Genomic DNA, 23,647 nt, shown 5'->3' with positions numbered 1-23,647 from the left:
CCGTCAAGGATAGTATGAGTGACTTGGCGGTGCTGATTTGAACGAATTATTGCTTATAAATTGACAACGATATGATTGAAGTCAAGTCGGAAAATGAGTTGAAAGATAGAGACTCTGGCCTCGCCGCGTGGAGGGAAAGGGAAAAAAAAAAAAAAAGACATATTTCCGCCAAGGGCCGACGAGTCATCACCGGCTTGCTATTGAAGTGGCCAATCAACGTTGAGTTGCCATCAAAGTGACGAATCAGAGTCTAGTACGGCAAATCTTACAGAACCCCGCAGTTTGACGCTTGCTATTGAAGTTGCAAATGAAGACGCAAGACGGGTTCAACAGCAACATTAATATCCCACAATAATCTGCCATGATTCATTTTCCAAGATACGCACAAACGACTCAAGATGATTACGAAGCTGGGGGAAAACGAGTGTATCTCCGCGGACATGCACTCGGCAGCGGACACAATAGGAACTTGCAATTGTATAAATAGGCGTCAAACACTCAGTGAAAAAAGTCACATGAACCACAAAATAATATTTATAACTCAACTTCATTCACGAGAAAGATCATGGCTTCCAACACTCACTCCGTCATTTCGCCTGCGATCCTCTACTGGGGAACTCCAGGTAATCCACTCGCCCGAGAGTTCGTAATTGACCAATAACTAACAGACAAAAAAAAAGTCGTCTTGATTACTAGTCAGAACGAAGATGGCACTTCCAACATTGCTCCAATGAGCTCGGCATTCTGGCTGGGACACTCATGCGTGCTGGGTCTTGATGCAACATCCAAGACGACAGAGAACTTGCTGCGCACAAAAGAGTGCGTCCTCAATCTTCCAAGCGACACAATGGTAGCAGCCGTCAACGAACTCGCCGGTACGACCGGATCAAACCCTGTCTCAGCTTCCAAAGCATCGCGAGACTACAAGTTTGTCAAGGACAAGTGGACCAAGGCCCAGCTAAGCCCGCAGCCGTCCGACTTTGTGCAGCCCTCGCGCATCGCCGAGTGTCCCGTGCAGATGGAATGTCAATTCTTACAGGTCACCAATCTGCGACCAGACCTGCCCGACCGCTGTGGCCTTGTACTAGCCATCGAAGTCAGAGTGCTCCGTATCCACATTGATGACGAGCTTCGCATGGAAGGATATGCAAATCGGGTCGATCCTGACAAATGGCACCCGCTCATTATGAGCTTTCAGGAATTCTACGGCCTCAAGGAGTGCCAAGGTTGGACCCAGTGTGTAAGTACCAAGCACCCAGCATATTAAGCGGCTCCAGAAAGAAGACTATTGCATTGAATTTGGATGGTCCGTGGAAAAAGAGGGAAGAAGAAAAACAAACTGACCCTTCACTAGGCTTGGTTGTATCCCAGAAGAGAAATATAGAGGACTCACGAAAAGCGACATTACAAGGTTGCCAGGAGATGACGATGATGCATTGAGAAATTGACGCAGTAGCTCAATGGCTTTGACGAAATCGTGGGATTATTGGCAAGACGATGGATAGATTAAGATATAGATGCATTGATAGTAAAGACGGATGTGGGCGCACGAAAATATATTTATAATTGGTGGCCTTGTCAGTTTGGCCGATGAGCTGGTACATAAAATGTCAATCTCCATTTTCATGTTGGGGACACTTGACTTAGTAACTATCATTATTCTTCTTCTCTTTTCCCCCCTTGATTTGTCCTCATGTCTACAGGAACCGCAGCAAATCAATCCATTTATAGCCAGAACGATTTCTACTCGCGAATAGTATCATCTTCCTTCTCGGAAATCTCCATTTATAATCCTCAGCGAATGAGGTTAAGAGCTCTTCATGCACCTAGGCCGATCACTGTCCTTTGCTATTTTAAGGCGGGCTAGTACGTCAACGTGGCAAGCGGACATGCTGACATGGTGCTTATTACCGCCTGGACCCATGGTGATCTCCAACATGATGGGGACAGAATGCAGGCAATCGTCGGTCCCGCGTTAGGCATCCAAGGGTAGCCTTCCGCTGTTTGGCCATTATGCATGCACCAAATTCCGAATGGCAGTCGCCACGGTTCGCATCAGCATCGATGACGCCTGGTGCATGATGTATTTCTTGGTCTTATACCATTCTCTTGTCTTTGATTCAAGCCAGTCCCTTGAATTTGACATACTCTCATTTTGACATTTCCCAGTCATGATGATGCGCTTACTCTACCAGGACGATGGATCAAGATACAAGTTCACATCTGATTCTTGTTCCGACATACCTCCATATGCGATACTTTCTCACACTTGGGGAACGGATGAGATCAAGTTTGCCGACATAATTGAATCAGAGGGAGAAGGCACTTGGCAGAATAGGGCCGCCTACAGGAAAATCAAATTCTGTGCAGATCAAGCGAGACAACATGGATTGCAACACTTTTGGATTGATACATGCTGTGTCGACAAGCTTGCTTACGTCGAACTTCAAAATGCCATCAATAGCATGTTCCGGTGGTACCGTGATGCAAGCCGTTGTTATGTTTACCTTGACGATGTTTCGAAACAAGAGTCGCCAATGCCGCATACAAAGCGAGAAGCTGCACCATGGGAGATTGCCTTTCGGAACAGTAGATGGTTCACTCGTGGATGGACGCTGCAAGAGCTACTTGCCCCGAAGAAGGTTGATTTCTATTCGCGAGAAGGGATATGGATAGGCGACAAGCAGTCGTTGGAGTCGCTAATATGCGACATCACTCATATTCCTGCGCGCGCCCTCCGTGGCACACCGCTATGCAAATTCTCTCTTTCCGAACGAGAATCATGGATACGTAATCGTCGGACGAAGTATGAAGAGGACATGGCGTATTCTCTGCTTGGCATATTCGATGTTTATCTGCCGCTGATCTACGGAGAGGGCAAAACGAACGCGATGAGACGGCTACGAGAAGAAATTGAGAAAACCAAATTCCAGAAAGGCGAGATTGTGCCTAGAAGAATTCGAAACAATATGCTGGAAAGATCACCCTGCATAAGCTGCAGACAACATTCATCCGCAGTATCTGGGCCTTACGAAAAATATGTTTGCACCTCGAGGGAAAGAGAATTGAAAGAAATACATAGGATATTGGCGCCTAGTGATACCCACCGTGTCGTCGTTCTGCATGGTCGGGGAGGCGTCGGTAAGACACATGTTGCCATGTCATATGCAAAGCGCTACCAAAATCATTATGACGATGTCTTCTTTGTCAATATGAAGAATACTGCCTCGATCCAACAGAGCTTCACAAACGTTGCTCGGCAGATCATTCGGCGAAATCCTGGTTCCAACTACCTTGGATCCCTCAACTTGCAGCACGAACATCAAGATGTCGTCGAGGCTGTCAAGATGTGGTTTAGCCTTCCGGGTAACACGAATTGGTTACTTATATTCGACAACTACGGCAATGCATGTTCCAACAGTCATGCAGACGATCTGGACATGGATATTCGCAATCACATTCCGCTGGCAAATCGAGGCTCTATTATCATTACGACACGTATACCAAAGATAAATATAGGTTATTCGATTTCAATCAATAAGCTCGAGTCAATCGGCGAGGCTGTTGAGATTCTCTCTGTTACCTCTGGTCGAGAAGATCTACAAGATGGTGAGTTCTCCCCAGCGTATTGGGCAATACTGATTGTCATCAAAGACAAGTATGTGGCTTGCCTCTTGGAGAGGCTTGGGAAGTTTCCTCTTGCCATTTCTACAGCTGGATCGTACCTACGACACAATTCAATAACGATCGCTGAGTACCTTCTCCTTCTTGAAAAGCGGCTTTCATCAAGCGTTTCGCGACTAGATTCACACCAAGATCGCGCGCTACATGCCGTGTGGAATCTGTCATACGAGAAAGTCCAGATTCAAAGCCCTGTTGCAGCTCACTTGCTGCAATTGTACGCCTACTTTGACAACGACGACCTATGGTTCGAACTCGTCCGGTCCTGTGCTCAACAGAAAGGCCTAGCGTGGGTCTATGAATTGGATGACGAGTTAACATTCAATATGGCGATGGATACGTTGCATGCGTATAGACTTGTCGAGCTGCAGACCTCGAATTCATGGCTAACAGACTCTAATACATATCGCATCCACAACTCTTTGCATGATTGGATCGCCCAAACGCTGTTATCAAATGCGGATGGACGACTGAGTCCGCTTGCACTGAAATGTATAGCGGCGAATATCACAACGCAGAACAACTTTGACTCATGGCTACTCCAACGACGACTTCTTTCTCATGCAATACGAGCTTATGCTAGCCTGCGAGAGGATAACGACGACTTGAACTGGGCCTTGCACAGAATTGGGGTCTTGTACGCCTACCATGACAGACAGAAAGAGGCCGAGGCCATCTTTATGCGGGTGATTCAGGGATATGAAAAGATACTGGGGCCGGATCATGCAGAAACCTTTGACGTGGTGAACAGCCTCGGTGTATTGTACGCCAACCAGGGCAAGGTTCAAGAGGCCGAATGCATGTACAATCGCGCGCTCCGAGGGTATGAAGCGGCCTGGGGCCCAGACCACACAGAAACTCTGAGAATGGTTTACAATCTAGGCCTCCTCTATACTAACCAGGGCCTACTGGGAAAGGCGCTGGGCATGTTCGGGCGAGCGCTCCGAGGGTACGAACGAGCCATGGGTCATGTTCAGGCGATGAATTCCTGTCCTGCGATCCGCGCAACGTGGAATCTGCAACCATTGCTGTCCGGCCAGAATCAGCCAGCCGAAATCAGGAAATACTGCCAGCGTGCTTACGACTATGTTCAGGCGCTCACTGGCCCAGCGTGTGAAGATTTCCAATCATTCAAGGACACTCTATTGGAACTGGATCAGCCCAGGTCAGGTAAGTCAATTTGTTATACTAGGTTCCTTGTAGCCAAATGTTGACCAACTTCACTGCGACGACAGCACACGCGGGAAACTATATGAGCCAACGACGGCGACGAAATGGATTTCAAAGAGCCCGTCGTATTTTGTCCAGATTAGGTATTTGCAAATGAAGATTCTTAGGGACCTGTGAATCGAGATTTTCCACCCTTAGCGATTGTTCTTACTTCATCACCATGTCGATTCCATCTCCCTTACAGGGTGATTGTACAATTACAATTCGTGCAGATTTCGATTGGACGTCTATGATAACTCTGCGATGTGCATGAGCTCCAAGGCATCGACAAGATTCTAGCGCAGCCGGATCTGGGCTTGCTCTCTTTGGGAATTGCATGCAAATGCCCAGCGCTACCCTCGCTGCCGGCCAGTTGCCTGCCGAATTCCACAGCGGCTACAGTGATCAAACCCCCACTTTCCTTCCACTTATGCAGTGTACCCTTACACCCGTCTTCTCCATTCCCACCCACTAAAGGTGCCCCCCACTGGCGGCGCATTATACCGCTAGTCGATCACTTACTAGCTGGAAGATAGAGAGGCAAGCCGATTGGGGGATGCCGAAGCGATATAGGCCTCGATTATATCGTGTTACAAATGTGATAGAGAAACATGAACCACTAGGATACATGAAGGGCATTTCAAGATTCAAAAGATCATTTTCCAACTTGTCCCTAACCAGCTGTACTCAGAACAGCATCATTGCAATCCGCACCATCACAACCGCCAGAATGCCCAAGGCCAACTCCCCACCTCCCCAGTATGTTCCGCTCAAGGACACCAAGCTCTTCAGCCCTTTGAAGCTTGGCGCTGTTGAGCTTTCCCACCGCATCATTCAGGTAAGCTCCCAATGGCGAAGATCAAGATTCCCTTCAAGTCATGCTCATCATCTTTCAGGCTCCTCTCACCCGTATGAGGGCTGAGAAGGAAAGCCATGGAGTTCACGTCCCCGGCAGTCGCGTGGTTGAGTACTACAGCCAGCGCGCCACCAAGGGTGGACTGCAACTCACCGAGGCAACGGACATTTGCCTCGACGCCTCCGCGTACCCTGGCACGCCCGGCATTTTCACAGAGTCCCAGATTGCCGGTTGGAAAGCAGTGACCGACGCTGTCCATGCCAAGGGCGGATTCATTTTCAACCAGATTTGGCACACGGGACGAGCATCCGGTCCCGGCATGCTCAACAGCAAGGTCTCGCTCAGCTCGACCTCGCAGCCCATGAAGGGCAAGTACCTGGACGGCTCGGATTGCGCTGAAAACCCGCCCCGGCCCATGACGGTCGAGGAGATCCACGCCACAACTGCAGAGTTTGCTGCCGCAGCCAAGAGGGCAGTTGCTGCAGGATTTGACGGTGTTGAGATTCACAGTAAGTAACCTCATACTTCGACACAAACTAGCATGAACCCCAAACTAACAGTATAGGCGCCAATGGCTATCTTTTGGAGCAGTTCCTTCACGACAACATCAACACTCGCACCGACGAGTATGGAGGTTCTGTAGAAAACAGATGCCGCTTCACGCTCGAGGTGATCAAGGCCGTGACCGACGCCATCGGTGCAGACCGGGTCGGTATCAGACTCAGTCCCTTCAACTATTTCCAAGACACCAAGGACAGCGACCCCAATGCACACTGGTTGTACCTCTGCGAGCAGATTGCCAGTCTCTCCGAGTCGCAACGACCGTGCTATGTCCACATGTAAGATTCAGACACAGCCGATGAAGATGAATCTATTACTGACATTCACACCAGGGTTGAGCCCAGATTTGACGAGGTCTTGGACGAGGAGCAAAAGCTGGCTGAGCTGTCCTCGTACACATCCTCGGAGACTGGATCTGCAAAGACGAAGAACTCGTTGACTCCCTTCCGCAAGGCCCTTCAGCCCGCCGGCATCAAGTTTTTGGCTGCTGGCTCTTTTGACAGGGACAACGCCGGCCCCAAGATTGAGGATGATCTGGCTGATGGTATTGTGATGGGCCGTTTCTACATCGCCAACCCAGATTTGGTCGAGAGGCTAAAGGAAGGCTACTCCCTCAACCCCTATGACCGAACGACTTTCTACGGCGCATCGCCCCCAGAAAAGGGCTACTTGGACTATCCTTTCTACGAAGCCGCGAAAGCCGTCGAGGTTCAGGCATAAGGGTTTATGACATTGAAATAAATCAAGTACTAGAGGTGCTACCTGAATAGTATGCTTTTAGAGCAACCTCAGGCATGAGCTTATCTCATAGAAAGAGAAGATAGAATAAAAAGTAAGAATTATCAAGTCTCAAGGGCTCTGTCTTCAAGACTCCATCTAGACACTCCTGATAAAACCTGTAATTTATTGTGAGAAACTCCTTTTTAAAACTGACAAGTACGATTGAAGTTATGGAATATGTTGGGAAAAAACAAGAGTTGAGCAAAATAATCACATACTATAGTCTCGGTCAGAAGCTAATGTGTATTCTTTGAAGTAGTCATCTGCCAATCTACCAAGTGTACTTGATTGTGAGATAAAGCACACGAATCGGGTCATTGGGCCATTCTTAGCTGAACAATCCAGTTCCCTGAATGTGACAATGATGTGACACGGTGCGGATCATCGTAATGATACGCACATGACTTTTATTGTAGTAGTTTTACATGATTGTGGCGAACCTGAGTGCAGTATATTACTTCTCGTGATGACAAATACTACAACTGTGCACGCTCCCCTACTGGATCAACTTGCTTGCGCTGCCAATTTTTCCAGCCATTCTCAACGTCCTTGTCCAAATCATATGTCAATAGCCATCTCGCTACACCATGGTAACGCCAGGGAAACGGATCGTCGCCCGTCTCTGGCGACTCGGGCACAGTAAACCCGGGCTCGCTCATCCACTCTTGGTCCCTCTTCTCAAAGTCCTTGAGCTTTTGATCCCGCTCCTCCTGCTCCGGACTGTCGTGCAGGTGGTATATCCACTGGTTGTACGAACCTCGCTGGACGACCTTTTCTGTCCGTTCCCGTCGGCATGCCTCATACACCTCGAGCGCGGCGCGTTTCGAGGCGGCGCTCTTGTCGGTGATGCGGGCCAGGCATTGGCCGAGTACGCCGCCGTCTTCAAGGGCCATGCCGGCACCGCTGGCCAGGTACGGAAGCGTGGCGTGAACGGCATCACCGAGTAACGTGAATGCGCCGGAACTATGGCTCCACGTGGGGTCAAGACCGGGGCGTACTGTAAATTGGCGATTAGCATTGTTGGCTGGTCATTTTGAAACAAGTAGGAAAAATGCACTTACTGCATAGCCGCCACTTTTGCACCTCTTTGCACAGAGCAGTCAGCTTGCTTATCCGAGGGTCCCAATCCTTGAAGTATGCCTGCATCTCCTCCACATTGCCGGCGACGGTGTTTGAAGGAGAATCGCGCGGAATGTCATCAGGGACTAATAACACCATGTTGAACTGCTTGCCTCCTTTCAAGACGTAGTTCACGGCGTGGGCATCGGGGCCCAGCCAATAGTTTACAGTGGGCGTCTCAACAAAAGACCTCAGCTCCGGATCCTCGCGCATGGCATCCGTGTCCAGGAGCAGGCGGTATGCGAGGTCGCCAGTGAGCACGGGGGGATCTGCGTGGCCCAGGAGCATCTCGCGCAGGGTCGAGTTGATGCCATCGCAGCCCACTACCAAGTCGGCTTCCATGTGGCGGCCATCCTTGAGCACGACCGTGGCGCTGAGTTGGTCCTCAGCAATCACGAGATCCGAAACGGATGCTTTGGTGAGGATCGATGCACCGAGCTCCACGGCACGGTCGAGGAGACACTTGTGCAAATTGGCACGGTGAAAGTCCCAGAAAGGAGCACCGCTCGCCTGTGCATATGCATGGTAATCCATACTGGACAGATGATTTCCCTTCCAGCCGATGAAATTACATTTCTGCGGCTTTGTTGCGTATTGCTCCAGTGAGTCCTTCAGACCCCACGAGAATAAAACGCGGGCAGAGTTTGGAAGGACCTGAATACCAGCACCGACTTCGCCAATCTCTGTTGCCGCCTCTAGCACTGTAACTTCGTGGCCAGCGAGCAGTATACTGATTGCAGCCCCTAGGCCGCCAAGACCTGCGCCTACGACTATACACTGTGTGCGATGTATGAGCTTGGGATGACACAATGTGGGCGAATAATCAAGCTGCTCACATGAAGTTTGCTAGAAGGGTCTCTTTGGAGTTTCTCCCTCACGGGAATGTTCCAATCAGACATTATTGTGAATATATCGCAATTTCCGAGCGATCTAGATTGGTAAATGGGCTCGATATGAAAAATGAAAATGATCAAGAATAGACAACAATGAAGGGTTTCAAAGTTGAAGTCAATTAATGTCACAAAACAATGGGCATTTCCCTTATTATTTTGGTATATGTTGCTGTACTGGGCAGTATAAGTGCGTCACAATACCACCACAAGCAGTATATTAACAGCAGCGTTTCCAGCGTGTCGATAGTGGGGTTGCGCACCAAAGGTCGTCAGTGTCGGGAGCAGGTATGATCAATATGGCGCGATGGTGATAGGCCACCTCAAAAGCACAAGACATTTCTTCCCAAAGTCTCGACCGGCTTGGGGACACAGACCATTGACCAGTTGTGTTCCGTAATGAGGGTCGTAATCGCTGCAGCAGAGGTCAGCAAATGGTAAATGGTGACGCCTATCTGCTCAGGCAGTGTAGGATAAGGTTTCCACTGATGCAAGCTGACCGGGGTAGAGTGTAGATTGCGATAGATTCCACGTTCCACTACGTCCGCTAGCAGGACCGCCGACAGCACTAACCTAGGTCAGTGAACTGCAATGCCTACTACATACATTCGACCAAATGCAGCTGGAACTATACCCCCACTCTTGGCATTTACGCTTATCAGCGGAGGGGGATGATGGCTTCCGAGTCAGAATCTCCAGGACGCTCGTGCTACCTTATCGTCGGAGTACAGGGGGAGTTTGAGAAGCAACGATCTTGACGCTGGCGCCGTCCCTGACGATAGCGCTGCTTTCAGTCCTTGGCTTTGAGTATGTGGTAAATGAGAAAGCCTCTCTATCCCACCTCTGTGTCTTTGATGCGCGTTCATGCTTTGAGCCAACAGTGGAGGTTTCGCGAATCGGTAACAATCAAGTCTCATTTCAGCACTGACCCATTGTCGACATGGAGAGACGTCAGAGGAGAGCCGCCAACGCGGATGTGAGCGACAGGCCAACAAAGAGCTTCCTATGCAGTCACGTTGGATGCGGCAAGCGGTTCACCAGGCTTGAGCATCAGAGGCGTCACGAGTAAGTCGTCTCAAAGTTTTGCTATTGTCTGTCAACATAAGAGGGAGACGCGCAAGGAGTTTTGGGGGGTATCGTGAGACTAAGGCAGGAATAAAGTGTATTTTTGCTGATTTGGTTATTTTAGATATAATCACGGCGTTGGTGACGCTACTTGTCCTCGCTGCAGTGCACACTTTAAACGGCCAGATCTACTGGGTACGTCTATTGCATATGTACCTACCACACATGCAGTTGAGTCTAATCGTAAATGATAGAAAGACACCTCAACCGCCATCGACAGAAAGACGAAGAGGCTGGCGGAGAAGGCAACGGCATCTTAAACACCCGGAAGCGATCTTGGAAAGCTCCGGACGGCACCGTCGTCGCCAAAAAACCGGCGGCCTTAGATCAACAGCCTTCCGAGAACCAGTCTGCCCACCAGGGCCATCAAGACGGCGTGTCTCTGAACCAGGAGCAAAACACAGAACTTCCAATCTCACCACCCGCTTCCACGGGGAACGCGGACACGAGCCATTACCAGGACTTTCATGTTGAGCAACACGATGATTCCAATTTCCTTTGGGCGTCTGTCTCTGGTGTCGGCTCCGGCCCGAATGTTCAAGAGGCTTTATTCATAGATCCGGGCCTTATCCCACCGGGCATCTCGTCGTCTCAGCAGTACGGACTGCCGTTTGACGACATCTTCCAGCCCGATACAGCCTCGAGCTTTAACATGCCATATACGACTGCTGCAAATTATAACTTTTTGTTTGGACCACTCATGGACGTGGACCCTGCATTTTCTTCCCATACTTCTCATCAACCATTTCCTTCCGTGGACGTCGGTCTCCATCAGCCGTACCACGAAGGGCTCTCCCTATCATCCACCATGGTGGATACCTGCGATAGTCAGGAAGCATCCTATATTCCGACACCTTCTAGCAATGCTTCCGTCTCGATCCAGGGTGGCGACAAGGTCATGACAGATAGTCATGACAATATCTCTAACAGCCCCCTCCCACGAATGAAACCAGCCACATCATCGCAAGATTTCTTTACACCCTCCGAGAGTGCTGTCTTGGAACGTCCACTGTCGACTCTCGATCAATCCTCCAAGCTGCCCATCATACAAGATGATGTGCGAGACCGCATCTTGGAGATTGTGGACATTGCCCAACCCGCCGTCCCGGGCGGCAACTTTAACGCTTGGGACCACCCAGGCTTAAGTCTCGGCGCACTTCAAGAATATCTAGACCTCTATTTCACCCAGTTTAATGCTACATACCCACTTATACATCGTGCGACCTTTGACGCCAATCAGACCGAGCCCCTATTGTTGCTAAACATGATACTCCTCGGCGCCACCTATTCGAATCGAGAGGCTCATCAGCTCGCCGTCTGTATCCACGACCCAATCCGACCCCAAATATTCAGCCATGCCGGCTTCACGGCCAAGCCTGAGCTCTGGGTTCTGAAGACCATCTTGTTGGTTGAATGTATGGGTAAATCCAGAGCGGGAAAGACGCAACATGAGATGAGCCACTTGTTCCACGGCTTGTTGATCAATCTCATACGGCGTTCCGATTGCCAGACAGCTCAGACGGCGCCCTTCAGGCAGATGCCGACAGAAGGCAAAGATCTCCAGGCTCACTGGAAGAAATGGGTAGAGGCCGAGGAGAAGAAGCGCTTGGCCCTCCTTTGTTTCATGTGGGACACTCAGCATGCCGTTCTATTCTGCCAGAGTTTGTGCATGTCTGCATTTGAATTGCGCCTCACCATGCCTTGCAGTCAGGCCGCGTGGGAGGCCAAGGACGAGACGGCTTGGAAGACCGTTCAAATGGCGGATTCCCAGCCAGAAATTACGTACCTGAATGCGCTCAAGCGCTATCTATGCAACCCTGGCATTCAGCGCCCAATGAACCTGAATGCTTTCTCTCGTGTCTTGGTACTCCACGGCTTGATGTCCATTTCTTGGGACCTGGAAAGACGTGACCAGACAGCCCTTGGTGTCGTCAGCTTTGTCGGCGGCGTCAGCTGGCGAAATAAGCTCGAAGTAGCCTACGATGGCTGGAAAGTTGACTTTGATGCTTACACGGCCGATTTTGAAATCAAGCTGCGTCAACAAAACCAAGCATCTAGTGAGGATGCCATGGCAATGCGTCGGGAGTTTGCCACTTTTACCACGGCGTACAATTCGGTCTACCACGCCGCCCAAATTCTGCTCAAGTCATCCTTTCTCGACGTCCAAATATACGCGGGCTCGCGTCACATTTTGGGCAGGCCAGTCAACCGATTTGACTACATTCGGTCGGAAAAAGTAGTCAAGCAGTGGGCTGCGGGTGCACACAGCGGAGAGCAACCATCCGCCGCTACCTCGCCCCGAGACCCGAGCTCGTCATCTACAAACGCGGCGGCGGCGGCAGCGATACATGCCGCAAACATGCTCTCGGATGCGTCGACCAACCTCGATGATTTTGACTCAATGGGCCTCTTTCACCTGCCGTGGTGCCTGTACCTCGCGACTTTGACCCTGTGGGCGTACAACCACGCGCGTCCTAGCAGGTGGGGTAGACCCGAGGACGAGAGCAGCGAAATGGTCTGGGACGCCAAGAAGGACATGGAAGAACTACTGGCGAGCATGCGTACGGCTAAGCCATGGGATCTTGGTCAGACCCAATCGAGGCGTAGCACGGGAGGCTTGACCTGGATCATGGCCGAGGCTCTGAGCAAGACAAGATGGGGAATTGTGCATGCGGGCGTCTTGGTGTTGAAAGCGCTGATTCCCATGCGGCTTATTGGACAATATGAGGCTTCATGATTGGTTTTTAGAATATGGTAGTGATATTTAGCGATCAATGCAAATGAATTATGATTGTGCCTAAATAATGAAGTAAGCGTTAATTTATTGATCTTAAAACTGGCTGGAATGGATAGAATAATCAAATGTATAGCTCTGTGGTTTGAGTTTCTGCCTTCGAACATAGCAGTGAACGGCTGGCAGCAATTCCCAGTGCTCGAAACCGCCCCCACTCAGTGACACGCCAGGACGGCCAATATCAGAAGAGACATTTTAGCACTCCATCACTTGAATATTGCAATGGAAAAGAAGACATAAGCAAACAAGAGCATGAAAATCAATCTCTTTCATTATTGGCATTATATCGATTATTTCTTAGTCCTCTCCAGCATTGCCAGGACCTCTTCTCTGCTAGCCGGCATCCTAGCGCCCTCTGGGACTGGGTTCTTGGCCAGGAAATCATCACACATTTGCTCCATCGTCACCCACTCTACACCTTCATGCTTGTTGATGTGTTCGATGATTCTGAGTTGGAGCATTTTAGTAATCCAGTCCTTAGAAAAATCTTGACGACATGGTCACTCACCTTTCGTGCATCAACAAGACGTGGGGGCGTCCGCTCACGTCGGGATGAATGGTCATTGGGCTGGTGGGTGTATTAGTTGGAAAGAGTGATCTGGCATGCTTGGTTTAGCCACTCACAAGATGAATTCATCGTACTCGCGATAAAAGTAGTCAAAGTGATCCTGTTTTCAAGAGTCAATGCCATTTTCAAAATGTTTCTTTGGCGGGACATTTTATACCATCCAAATCTGCTCAACGTCCCTGTAATTGATCATGTTAGTCAAAAGCGCACTTGGGGATGAGGTTTTTGGTTATCAGCGCCTGTAGCGCTAGTGCTGGATTCTTAGGGGGCACTTCACCCCTCAGTCAACATGGGGCAAAGTAAAACTGATTCACTTACCTTGGGTTCACCCAGCCGTGGGAGTTTGAAGACTTCTTGATGAACATCATGGGAGGCAGATCGTCGATGTACCAGCTGCCCTGTAAATTTGTTAGCAAATCTGTAATATTCGTCCAGATTTCCTGGCTGTATTGCTGGGAAGGACTTTATATGCGTGGGGTGATTGCAACTGGAAACAACCTACTGGGATTTCAACCAGGCCAGTCTCTTTGCCTTTGACTAGCGGCTTCATCCACGTCTCTGCCTTTTGAGAATAGTCGATCTTGGTCCAACTATCTCCAGAACGAAGCCAGTATGCCTTGTGGTCTTCGTGGCTCATGGAATGATCGTAGCAGATGCCCTATTGGCCATGTTAGCAAGAGGAGTTAGGAAGAAAGCATTGTGTAATTTGCTCACATAATCCAGAAGCAATTCCATGCCCTCGGCGCTGGTCTCCCACCAGGGTGCAACGGAACCTCGTGGAGGCTTGCCGCAGAAATCAGTCAGCATGCGAAATGTCTTGTCGAGCACATCGCGCTGCTGCTCAAGCGTCATGTCCACTGGGTTCTCGTGGGAGTAGCCGTGAAGCCCAATTTCGTGACCCGCATCTCTGACCATGGCACATTCTTCAGGGAAGGTCTCTAGAGAGTGCCCCGGAATGAACCATCTGAGCGTTTCGTTAGCTTCTCACGGTGTTCCCCCGGTGAAAACATGTTGCCATGTGTGAATGCTCAAAACTTACGAGGCCTTGATGTTGTACTTTGCAAACAACTTGAGCAGGCGGCGAGTTCCTTCACTGCCTGCCCAAAGTCCTCGAGAGATATCAGATGTGCTGTCTTCGCCACCATACGAACCCAACCATCCCGCGACGGCGTCAATGTCGACTCCATAGCTGTGGCCGGATGAGCATCATTCTCCACGATCAAACATGGATTTTCGCAATAGCGACTTACCACACAAGGACCTTCTTCTTACCCATGTTGATGGTTGAAACTTGTCTGAAAATGCTATTGTTGTTTGTTTGTAAAATCTGCCCTGAATAGTGTACGGTGAATGCAGAAGAGCTCGCTGGTCCAGTAGCCAAAATCCTGGAATGTATGTTCTCGATCACAGAATTTAGATACAGCCCGAATCAGTAGCAACTCCAATATGACATTCAATCGATCTGTCACTATCGCGCTTACCAGGCCCTTTGACAAAGCACTCTTGCACACTATCCTCACATGGTATTCTAATCGTATCCCCTCCCCAGAGCCGATCGTCGGGCACCCGCCGTTCGGAGGGGAGGTGCATGTTTACCCCACCTTCGGTCCTTTGTGGCACAAACACCATGCAACTCCCCAAGCGAAACCCCTGGAGATAAGCAAAGTGTAGTGGCATTTCGGCAGATGCCGAAGAAGCACTAATCCCACTCCCCAACTTTCTCGTTCCTGGTCTTGGTTTCACGATTGGTGATCAGTATTGGCGTTGAACAGTCAAAGAATGCAGTCTGCCGTGGATTGATCATGGTCCACCTGACGGAGGCTGGCTTGAGGGGGGGCCAGCGGGGCCAGGCAAAGTGTTATATGGAAAAGACACTTCTGCCGTCGTTCGCATGTAATAAGCCTATATCAATTGTAACAGTGACAGAGCCAACCCAGCTATCATTATATCGGAAAGGGATATATATACCAAGTCCCAACAAATACTCACATATACAGGCAAAATGAGTAAAGTAAGGATCCATTTTCTTGACCAATATGATGCAACAGCTAAATATGATACCATCAGTTCTCGCTCAAAGGTCGTGTTGCTATCATCACCGGCGGAGGCCGTGGTTGCGGCTTGGCCTTTGCCCAAGGACTGGCTGAAGCTGGCGCTGACATTGCCGTCTTCGACGTGATTGAGCCCGTCGCTGGATACGAGACACTGGCCGCCGACCACGGCGTCAAGACAAAATCCTACATTGTCGACGTGACGTCGGCGGAGAGCCTGGCCAAGGGCTTTGCCGACGTCAAGGCCGACTTTGGCGGCAAGCTCGACATTGTCGTGGCCTGCGCGGGCGTCAACCGCAACGTCGAGTTCCTCGACACCACGAGCGAGGGGTACGACCGCCTGTTTGCCGTCAACAGCAAGGGCGTCTACTTCACGGCGCAGCACGGCGCCAAGGCCATGATTGAGAACGGCACCAAGCACGGCAGCATCATCCTCGTCGCCAGTATCGCGAGCCACATGGCCATCCGGTCCCAGCGGTCGTCGGCCTACTGCGGCACCAAGGGCTCCGTCCGCGCCATGGTTGCGCCCATTGCGGCCGAGCTCAACAAGTACGGCATCCGCGTCAATAGCATCAGCCCTGGCTACGTCCGCACCGAGATGACGGCGCCGTTCCCGCATTTGTTGGAGAGCTGGAAAGACGAGATCATGAATGGCAGGGTAGCGGAGCCTGACGACATCAAGGGAGCATGTGTATTCTTGGCTAGTGATGCCAGCAGCTACTGCACGGGAACCGACTTTTTGGTAGATGGTGGCGTAACAAAGTGGTAGAGGCCAACAAATAGTAATTGATTAATCTGAAGCAAAAGTTAAATGACAAAGGCGATTCTTGGGGACTCAGGGCGTAGGCAAAACCTGCAAATAAGTGTTTGCTGACGAAGCCATTGTCGTTACATACCTACTTGAAGTCGATTGATCCCTTAAATAACTCCAGTACTCACATTCAAGATTTGTGCTGCTTTTTTTTTTCCCCCGTTAAAAGTGCTATCATTGCCTTACTTACGGATTGCGTATCTGCATTCAAGCGCTAGGGTGATGGAACTACTTTCACTCGCTCTATATAGAAGCTAGAAATTCTCCGCATCGCAGTTCTCAATCATTGCAAGGCAAGTCTATCTCTATCTTCTACCCATTCTATATTTTCTCTAAGAGTGTCCTTCTTGATGCATCGTGCCGAATCCTAGCGCACGAGCAGGTCATCCAATACCTTTCCAACAGCAAGCACCTTCTCCTCTTCAAGCTTTCTGCCGACAATCTGTAGGCCAATGGGCAGCTTGAGTTCCGCCATCTCTTCTGCTCTCTCTTTCCAAATGCCAGCGTTCCACTCATCTGCATCATTTCGCGGCTGGTAGTCCCACGTTGCTTCTGTGTCCTGAACCTGAACCTTACCTCCAGGTATGACGAGCGCTGTGTAGTCCAGTACCTAGAAGTCCCACGAGTCAATATCGTGAACGCTCAATCACAAATAATGAACCAAAACTTACATTCCAAACTTTGGTATACCCCACCCACCGGGTTCCTCCGTGCGGGACACTGGGATGCGGCATGGGCGGCATGATGATGATATCAGCTGTTCTTCCCGTTTTCGGACTCTTCAAGGTCTTCCATTTCTCGAGGTATGTTTGCTGCAAGGCCCACTTCTTTCTGTTCAACTGCCAGTACTCATAGACGGAGATGGCGTCGCCACGGTTGACCAATCGTTCCACGTGGGGAATGAAAGGTTCGCCCGCTACACTGACGTCTGTCCGGATGTCCATACCTCCGTCGGCAGAATAAAAGGCGTCCATGACTGCAATACACTCGGGGTGGAGGGTTGCATCCCACTCAAAGACATCGTGCCCTGCCGCTTTGAGAGCCTCGACGGCCGAGTTGAGCACGCGAGTGATGGGCGGATGAGGTCGTACCACGCCATCGTCGAGCAAGAAGCCAATGGTCAGAGGCTTGGACAAGAAGGATTGGTACACTTCGTCGCGCCACGGAATTGGGGCGCAACGTGCATCGTACGTCCACGGCTCTGCATTGATCAGACTGTGCATGACATGCTTGATGCTCGACAAGCTACGCGCCATGGGCCCGACCGAAGAAGGGACATGTTCCTGACCTTCGGTGGACACAGGAACTCCGTTGTAAGGGAGACGGGCGCTGCTCGGCTTCAGGCCGTACAGTCCCATCATATGCGACGGGATTCTGATGCTGCCACCAATATCCTGCGTAGTGATTGCCACATCAGCTTCGAAATGTCATAGCGGTACATCACCATCTTGTCTTTCTTTACTACTTACGGTACCCCAGCCGACCATGCTGCCCTTTAATGCCAAGAGCGCAGACTCACCGCCCGTACTGCCACCTGGAGTGTAGGCAGAGCTCATCGGGTTTGTCGTGAGACCCCAGAGCGGATTTTCTGTCTCGCACCACTTTTTGAAGCCAAGATTAGAACTAGCATGAAGAGAATCATGATAGAGAATGAACTAACCATGATGCTCTGCGGCAGATTAGTCTTTCCCAAGATTACAGCACCAAGAGATCGTAGCATTTTGACGAGTATAGCATCGCTGCTTGCTGGCTTGAGAGCTCTTCCGACATAGCCAATCGTGCTGTCATAACCCTCGACGTTGAATTGATCCTTGAGGGTCATGGGGACACCGTGGAGTGGCGATCTTGTGGTGTCGACCATATCTGGCGCTTTATCAAGCGCAACCGCGTCCTTGACAGCATCGTCAAATGTTATCTCCGTAAGACTACATGGGTGTTAATGTTGTGACACTCGACGAAAGGAAAACAAGTTTATGGCGCTGACCAATTTGTCTTTTTCTTCAGGTTAGCATCTTATCAAATTTTTATGTGGATGTATGTGGAAATGGGTTTACCTGTTTATGAGCGGAGATAGCTCTATGAAGTTGTCAGCAGCATGTCGCTCTTGTGCGAGTGTGGAAGATGCTTACGCCTCGATGTAGCATCTCACGACGGCTTCCACATTGGCCTCACCAGATGCGTAAAGCGACAGTAATTGATCAATCTCAGATATTTCATTTAGATGACCTTGTGTCTTAACCTATTGAGCGCGTTATTTTTCTTTTTCTCCCCAGAAGTTGACTATATGGAGAAGACATACGCTTTTTGCTGTATATAACTCTAGTGCCTGCTGCTGTGCCAAGCGCTTTTGCTTGACAATTTCTTCCCATTGAGACGACATCTCGTGCTGATTTAGATCTCAATTACTTAAATTGGAAATGTAGTTGTGCCCTTGTATGATCCGCCACATAAAGCTTGTGCAAATTGGCCTTCAGTAACTTGCACCTGCACCTCGCATTGCTTCCACGGCTCTCGATTGATGACTCGAGTTCCATGTGCGCCAAAACTTTCGTGCCATCTGTGAGTCGCTACCAGGAACGCTCCGTGCTTCGCCGATAGGTTCTGCGCTTCGCTAAACATGCTGCCGAAGTCGCTGGGCGCTACTGTAAGCGCAGCCCGACATGGTCCTACCTCTCCACTAAAGCCCCGCGATCCCTCTGCGGGCTCAGCTGAGAGGGGAAACATGGGTGAATCCTATCGGGTTGGTGGGTGGGACAACAGCGCTCGGCACTCTCAAGAGTGGGGGAAAGCAGCACTGGGTATCACCTTTCACGAACTCGAGTGGTACGAGCAAAGTCCCTAGAATGGATGATCTCTGATTCGTCAGCTGATTTGGCGTGATTCCTGACTCTGTAGCGGGTATAGTATTGGTGATGTGTATAACCAGCATCACGCAAGTATCTAGGAGTAGAAGTAGACAAGGCCCAATTGCAGCCCTTGTGTAGAAGAATTTCGTTGTCGCTCTAATCTTCATTCGCGATTGTCAAGTTTATCCACGTTCCCTTACCAAAGAGAATTCACGTCATCCACGATGGCTCCGTACATTGCGGAGTCCGATACCGAAATGGCCAACGCCGCCGAGTCCGTCAACGTCGCGGCCGCCAACGGTGGTCTGCCATTGGGGACAGACACAGACGGAACGTGCGACGTTTGTATTGTCGGAGCCGGACCTTCGGGTCTCATGTTGGCAACAGTCTTGACTCGCTTTGGAGTACACACAGAAATTCTGGACGAGAGGCCAGATCAGACCGCGGTCGGACGCGCCGATGGCATCCAGCCCAAGACTATTGAGACGTTTCGCATGCTAGGGGTCGCAGACGAACTGATGCGCCTGGGCATCAAAATTTACGACATTTGCATCTGGAGAGACGGCAAGCGCGTAGGCAGAGAAGTTCATTATCCCGACTCCATCGTCGACCTCCTGGAACCATACATCTTGATTGGCCATCAGGGCATGATTGAAAAGGCATTCCTAGACGACTTGCACCAAAGGGGTGTCGAGGTAAAGAGATCTCATCGTTTCTCGAGCTGCCAAGTATCGGAAAGCCAAGGCCCCTATCCGGTCGAGGTACACTCGCAGTTCAATGTTACCCAGGAGGAGAAGATCTTGCGGGCCAACTACGTCGTCGGATGCGATGGCGCTCACTCGGCGGTGCGCAACATGATTTTCGACTCGCCCAGGACAGCCGGATCAAGTATCTGGGGTGTCTTGGATGGCGAGCTTGACACAAATTTCCCCGACATCTGGAGCAAGTCTGTCATCTTTTCTGAAGAGCACGGCTCAATCTTGATCATCCCCCGAGAGCGCAACATGACCAGATTCTATATAGAGATGAAGGAGACGGCATCGTCCAAAGACCTGGGCCAAGAATATGTCATGCAACGTGCAAGAGAAATCCTCAGTCCGTATCGGGTCGAGTGGCGGTCCGTCGAGTGGTTTGGCAAATACCAAGTTGCCCAAAAAGTGGCCTCCAAGTTCATGGACCCCACCCAACGCATCTTCATCGGTGGCGATGCCAGTCATTCTCACTCTCCAAAAGCTGCTCAAGGCATGAACACGTCTGTCCACGATACTTGGAACCTGGGTTGGAAGTTGAATTTGGCAGTACGTGGCTTGGCTAAACCAGTACTTTTGCAAACCTACGAAGAAGAGCGGAAGAAGATTGGCCAAGATCTGATCGACTTTGACTATGAGCATGCAAACCAAATCGCCGGAGGAGATGCTGCAGCCCTGGCCGAGAACTTTAAAACCAACATTCGATTCATTTGCGGTGTGGGCGCCGAGTACGGTTTCAATGTGCTAAACAACATGGCCGAGGAAGCCATCCGTGGAACCGCCAGGCCTGGGTGCACCCTCACGCCGACAAAAGCAACACGTTACTATGACGCCAACCCAGTCGACGTACATCTTGATATCCCGATCCTTGGACAATTTCGAGTCTACACTTTTGTAAAGGATCTGACCTCGGTTGGCGAACGATCTTTCTTGGACTCATTTAGCAAAGCTTTGCTCGATCCTGCATCTTTTGTTTCTCGGGTTGGCGCTGCGGCAGCAGAGTCCTATCAGAAGACGTCCAGGAAGTCTTCCAAGGAAGAAGTGTACACGCGACCAGAAAGGTATACTTCAGTCAGCGAACTGATCACTTATGCGATGATTAGTAAGTACCTAGAAAGAGCCTCTGAGATACTCATGACATTAATTACGTCGCAGCATCAACGGACAAATCTCTATTTGAAATAGCCGAATTACCAACAGTCTTCTCACAGAGTCCATGGACTGTCTACCTTGACGATGTACCGCATCTAGATACGAAGGGTCAGACCTGCACACAGAAGTGGCTTGGAGAGCTTGCCACAGGCGATATCGGGTTGATGGTGGTGCGGCCGGATGGTTATGTCGGCACGATCCACACATTCCGTGCCGAGGGCGATGGAAAACAAGCGGCACAAGTGCTGGATGGCTATTTCAGTGGTTTCCTGCAGCTTCCACATGCATAGAGTCTCTAAGAATTTAATTCATTTCGTGCATGCTACAATGTTAGATGAAATATACATACCTAGATCCGATCTAGTCTCAAAATAAATGAAAACCTTTGAAGTGCTGATACTTCAACGCCAGGGCTGAGAACTCCAAAATTGACATTTAGGTCACAGACGACATGGTAAAGGACAAAGAAATGCAGCAAAGGAAGATTGGATAAATTGTTCATTCATGAAGGTGCGGCGGCTATCATCCTACTTGAGCCACTCCGTCCGAGCAGATGCTCATGAGCATAATTTGTACAAGATGCAAAGTCCATCAATGCAGGCTACCAATGTTCATCACCAAGCTAATTGCGCACTAGCTTGGCAAGCCTCAGCCTCCAGCTTCGAACAGAATGATTCTTCTTCCATCAGCTTCGTTGTCTTCATCTCAGCAGATACCTTCTGTGCAGCCGGCCATATCTCGTGCCCTGCCTTTTCCTCCTTTTGTCGGTGTTCCATGACATCCCTCCTGACCAAACTTTGAAAGTGAAGCGGTCCCTAGAAAGGCAATATGTTAGTATGCGAAATCATCCTTTGAATGAACACCCTTGGGAAGTAGTTACCTTCTCCTTTTCTGGGTGCAGCTCGCCTGTCACGTACACTCCTCCGCTCAGGTTCCTTTGCGCTCCTTCACACAACTCCTTGTCCTCCTCCAAGACTTGGGTATAGAAGTCGCAGAGTGCCTTGAACTTTTCGTCTGTTGAATCATACTGTCTTAGCTTCTTTCCTCTAAAATGACTGCTTTTAGGTACTCACCACTGGCATCCTTGTGGCGGTAAACCTCGTTCTCTATCCTGCTTTCTGTTTCGGAGACGGGTATCATTCGTTGAATGTAGAAAAAGTGTTCACTGATGTCCTCGAATTAGCAAAGCTATTTGAATAAGATTATGAACTGTTCCGTATACTTACGTCACGGTAACAGATGTGCAGGGCGGGAAGAATGTGATGCTCCGCCGGAAACTGTTGTCGTCCATGTTCTTGTTGACAATGGTATGCTCGAGGCAACCCATGTTGGGCTCGACCTTGTACTTTGTCAAGTCGGATACACCCGCAATCAGCGGATGCGACGTTTGGCAGTGGTAGCACTCATTGTAGTTATCAATGAGTGACTTCCAGTTGGCCTTGACGTCCATGTCCCATTGGTGGTCAAACTTGAACTCGGCATCAAAGTCGAATTCACGAAGAATTGGCTTTTCATCCGAGCCGCTAAACTCATCGCTCCATGCTACGTCCGGTTCACCTGATTGTAGATTCACCCAAACAAAGCCAACCTTATCCACGTGAACATGAATCGGGAACAGACTATGCTGAGTCTTGTCAAATGCCTTTACCGACTCGTATCTCGGTGCCTTTGCCAGGTTGCCTTTCAAACCATACGACCACCCGTGGTACTTGCAGCTGAGAATCTTGGCATTGCCAGATTGCTGATGAACAATGGGATATGCCCGATGGCGGCAAATGTTGTGATGGGCGCGAATCTGTTGGTCTTTATCCCGAATAAGGAAAAAGGAGAAGCCAGCATAGGTGAAGGACAAATAGTCGCCAGGCTGGCTGATTCTGATGGAATGTGTCAATAATATCCATTTCTTGGAAAATCTGCGCAACAATATGTTAGTTATTTCTTCACGTATTAATCGTATACAAGCAATCTAAACATGACATTTGTTGACTAGAGACTTACATGGCACGACGTTCAAGCTCATACATGGCACTCGAGCGGTACCACGATGCCGGCAGAGCACCGGGTGGTGGAGTCTTGTCCGCCTGGTCCGCGGATGGGTAGCCGAGAATGCGCCACATTGTGAATAGATGAGGATACAGGGTTTGAAAACTCAAGAGACGATAGACTTGTGGTTGAGGCAGATCAAAGCTCTTTCAGACTATCTAGATATCATATTCTACTATAGCCCTTCTCGTGATACTGACAATACTATGTTGAGTCTTGACTAATACCAAACACGACGAACATGGTTCGATGTCTTATCAAAGTGGGGACAGGCCTCGTTGAAGCCGGGGCGAGATCTCCAATCTTGAGCTAGATGCACTGTAACGCCACCTAGCCAGTCGGTACTGTGCCCATTTTGTTAGTCTCACTCCCCACTCACCCCCAGACCACAGATGAGCATCATCTCCACTCC

General features: G+C 49.9%; 10 protein-coding genes across 10 annotated transcripts; 6 read left to right on the top strand and 4 right to left on the bottom strand.

Moving 5' to 3' along the window:
* Positions 1–565: 565 nt before the first annotated feature.
* On the top strand, positions 566–1,440 carry PFICI_03301 (uncharacterized protein; the record flags this gene model as incomplete). The annotated part of the gene is made up of 3 exons (XM_007831882.1): positions 566–623; positions 681–1,236; positions 1,269–1,440. 3 exons carry the CDS (start codon positions 566–568, stop codon positions 1,438–1,440), a joined length of 786 nt encoding a protein of 261 aa, XP_007830073.1.
* Positions 1,441–2,174: 734 nt separating this feature from the next.
* Positions 2,175–4,895, top strand: PFICI_03300 (uncharacterized protein; the record flags this gene model as incomplete). The annotated part of the gene is made up of 1 exon (XM_007831881.1): positions 2,175–4,895. One exon carries the CDS (start codon positions 2,175–2,177, stop codon positions 4,893–4,895), a length of 2,721 nt encoding a protein of 906 aa, XP_007830072.1.
* A 725-nt stretch (positions 4,896–5,620) lies between these two features.
* Positions 5,621–7,027, top strand: PFICI_03299 (uncharacterized protein; the record flags this gene model as incomplete). Its single annotated transcript, XM_007831880.1, has 4 exons — positions 5,621–5,728; positions 5,787–6,255; positions 6,312–6,585; positions 6,640–7,027. 4 exons carry the CDS (start codon positions 5,621–5,623, stop codon positions 7,025–7,027), a joined length of 1,239 nt encoding a protein of 412 aa, XP_007830071.1.
* Positions 7,028–7,563: 536 nt separating this feature from the next.
* Positions 7,564–9,105, bottom strand: PFICI_03298 (uncharacterized protein; the record flags this gene model as incomplete). Its single annotated transcript, XM_007831879.1, has 3 exons — positions 7,564–8,084; positions 8,149–8,983; positions 9,043–9,105. 3 exons carry the CDS (start codon positions 9,103–9,105, stop codon positions 7,564–7,566), a joined length of 1,419 nt encoding a protein of 472 aa, XP_007830070.1.
* A 931-nt stretch (positions 9,106–10,036) lies between these two features.
* PFICI_03297 (uncharacterized protein) lies at positions 10,037–12,958 on the top strand (the record flags this gene model as incomplete). The annotated part of the gene is made up of 3 exons (XM_007831878.1): positions 10,037–10,161; positions 10,286–10,356; positions 10,416–12,958. The coding sequence occupies 3 exons, from the start codon at positions 10,037–10,039 to the stop codon at positions 12,956–12,958; spliced, it is 2,739 nt and encodes a 912-aa protein (XP_007830069.1).
* Positions 12,959–13,305: 347 nt separating this feature from the next.
* Positions 13,306–14,859, bottom strand: PFICI_03296 (uncharacterized protein; the record flags this gene model as incomplete). Its single annotated transcript, XM_007831877.1, has 9 exons — positions 13,306–13,462; positions 13,524–13,583; positions 13,640–13,683; positions 13,741–13,762; positions 13,902–13,981; positions 14,086–14,241; positions 14,298–14,547; positions 14,623–14,772; positions 14,834–14,859. The coding sequence occupies 9 exons, from the start codon at positions 14,857–14,859 to the stop codon at positions 13,306–13,308; spliced, it is 945 nt and encodes a 314-aa protein (XP_007830068.1).
* Positions 14,860–15,585: 726 nt separating this feature from the next.
* Positions 15,586–16,403, top strand: PFICI_03295 (uncharacterized protein; the record flags this gene model as incomplete). Its single annotated transcript, XM_007831876.1, has 2 exons — positions 15,586–15,594; positions 15,651–16,403. The coding sequence occupies 2 exons, from the start codon at positions 15,586–15,588 to the stop codon at positions 16,401–16,403; spliced, it is 762 nt and encodes a 253-aa protein (XP_007830067.1).
* Positions 16,404–16,812: 409 nt separating this feature from the next.
* PFICI_03294 (uncharacterized protein) lies at positions 16,813–18,825 on the bottom strand (the record flags this gene model as incomplete). The annotated part of the gene is made up of 8 exons (XM_007831875.1): positions 16,813–17,055; positions 17,117–17,839; positions 17,915–18,046; positions 18,106–18,370; positions 18,430–18,437; positions 18,500–18,521; positions 18,575–18,684; positions 18,745–18,825. 8 exons carry the CDS (start codon positions 18,823–18,825, stop codon positions 16,813–16,815), a joined length of 1,584 nt encoding a protein of 527 aa, XP_007830066.1.
* Positions 18,826–19,515: 690 nt separating this feature from the next.
* On the top strand, positions 19,516–21,482 carry PFICI_03293 (uncharacterized protein; the record flags this gene model as incomplete). The annotated part of the gene is made up of 2 exons (XM_007831874.1): positions 19,516–21,142; positions 21,196–21,482. The coding sequence occupies 2 exons, from the start codon at positions 19,516–19,518 to the stop codon at positions 21,480–21,482; spliced, it is 1,914 nt and encodes a 637-aa protein (XP_007830065.1).
* A 324-nt stretch (positions 21,483–21,806) lies between these two features.
* On the bottom strand, positions 21,807–23,309 carry PFICI_03292 (uncharacterized protein; the record flags this gene model as incomplete). The annotated part of the gene is made up of 5 exons (XM_007831873.1): positions 21,807–22,007; positions 22,073–22,206; positions 22,266–22,357; positions 22,419–23,105; positions 23,191–23,309. The coding sequence occupies 5 exons, from the start codon at positions 23,307–23,309 to the stop codon at positions 21,807–21,809; spliced, it is 1,233 nt and encodes a 410-aa protein (XP_007830064.1).
* Positions 23,310–23,647: the final 338 nt, after the last annotated feature.

The sequence above is a fragment of the Pestalotiopsis fici genome, assembly GCF_000516985.1.
Source record: "Pestalotiopsis fici W106-1 unplaced genomic scaffold PFICI_Scf_2, whole genome shotgun sequence".
NCBI classification, from domain to species: Eukaryota; Fungi; Ascomycota; class Sordariomycetes; order Amphisphaeriales; family Sporocadaceae; genus Pestalotiopsis; species Pestalotiopsis fici.
This window is presented reverse-complemented; position numbering and strand designations above follow the sequence as displayed.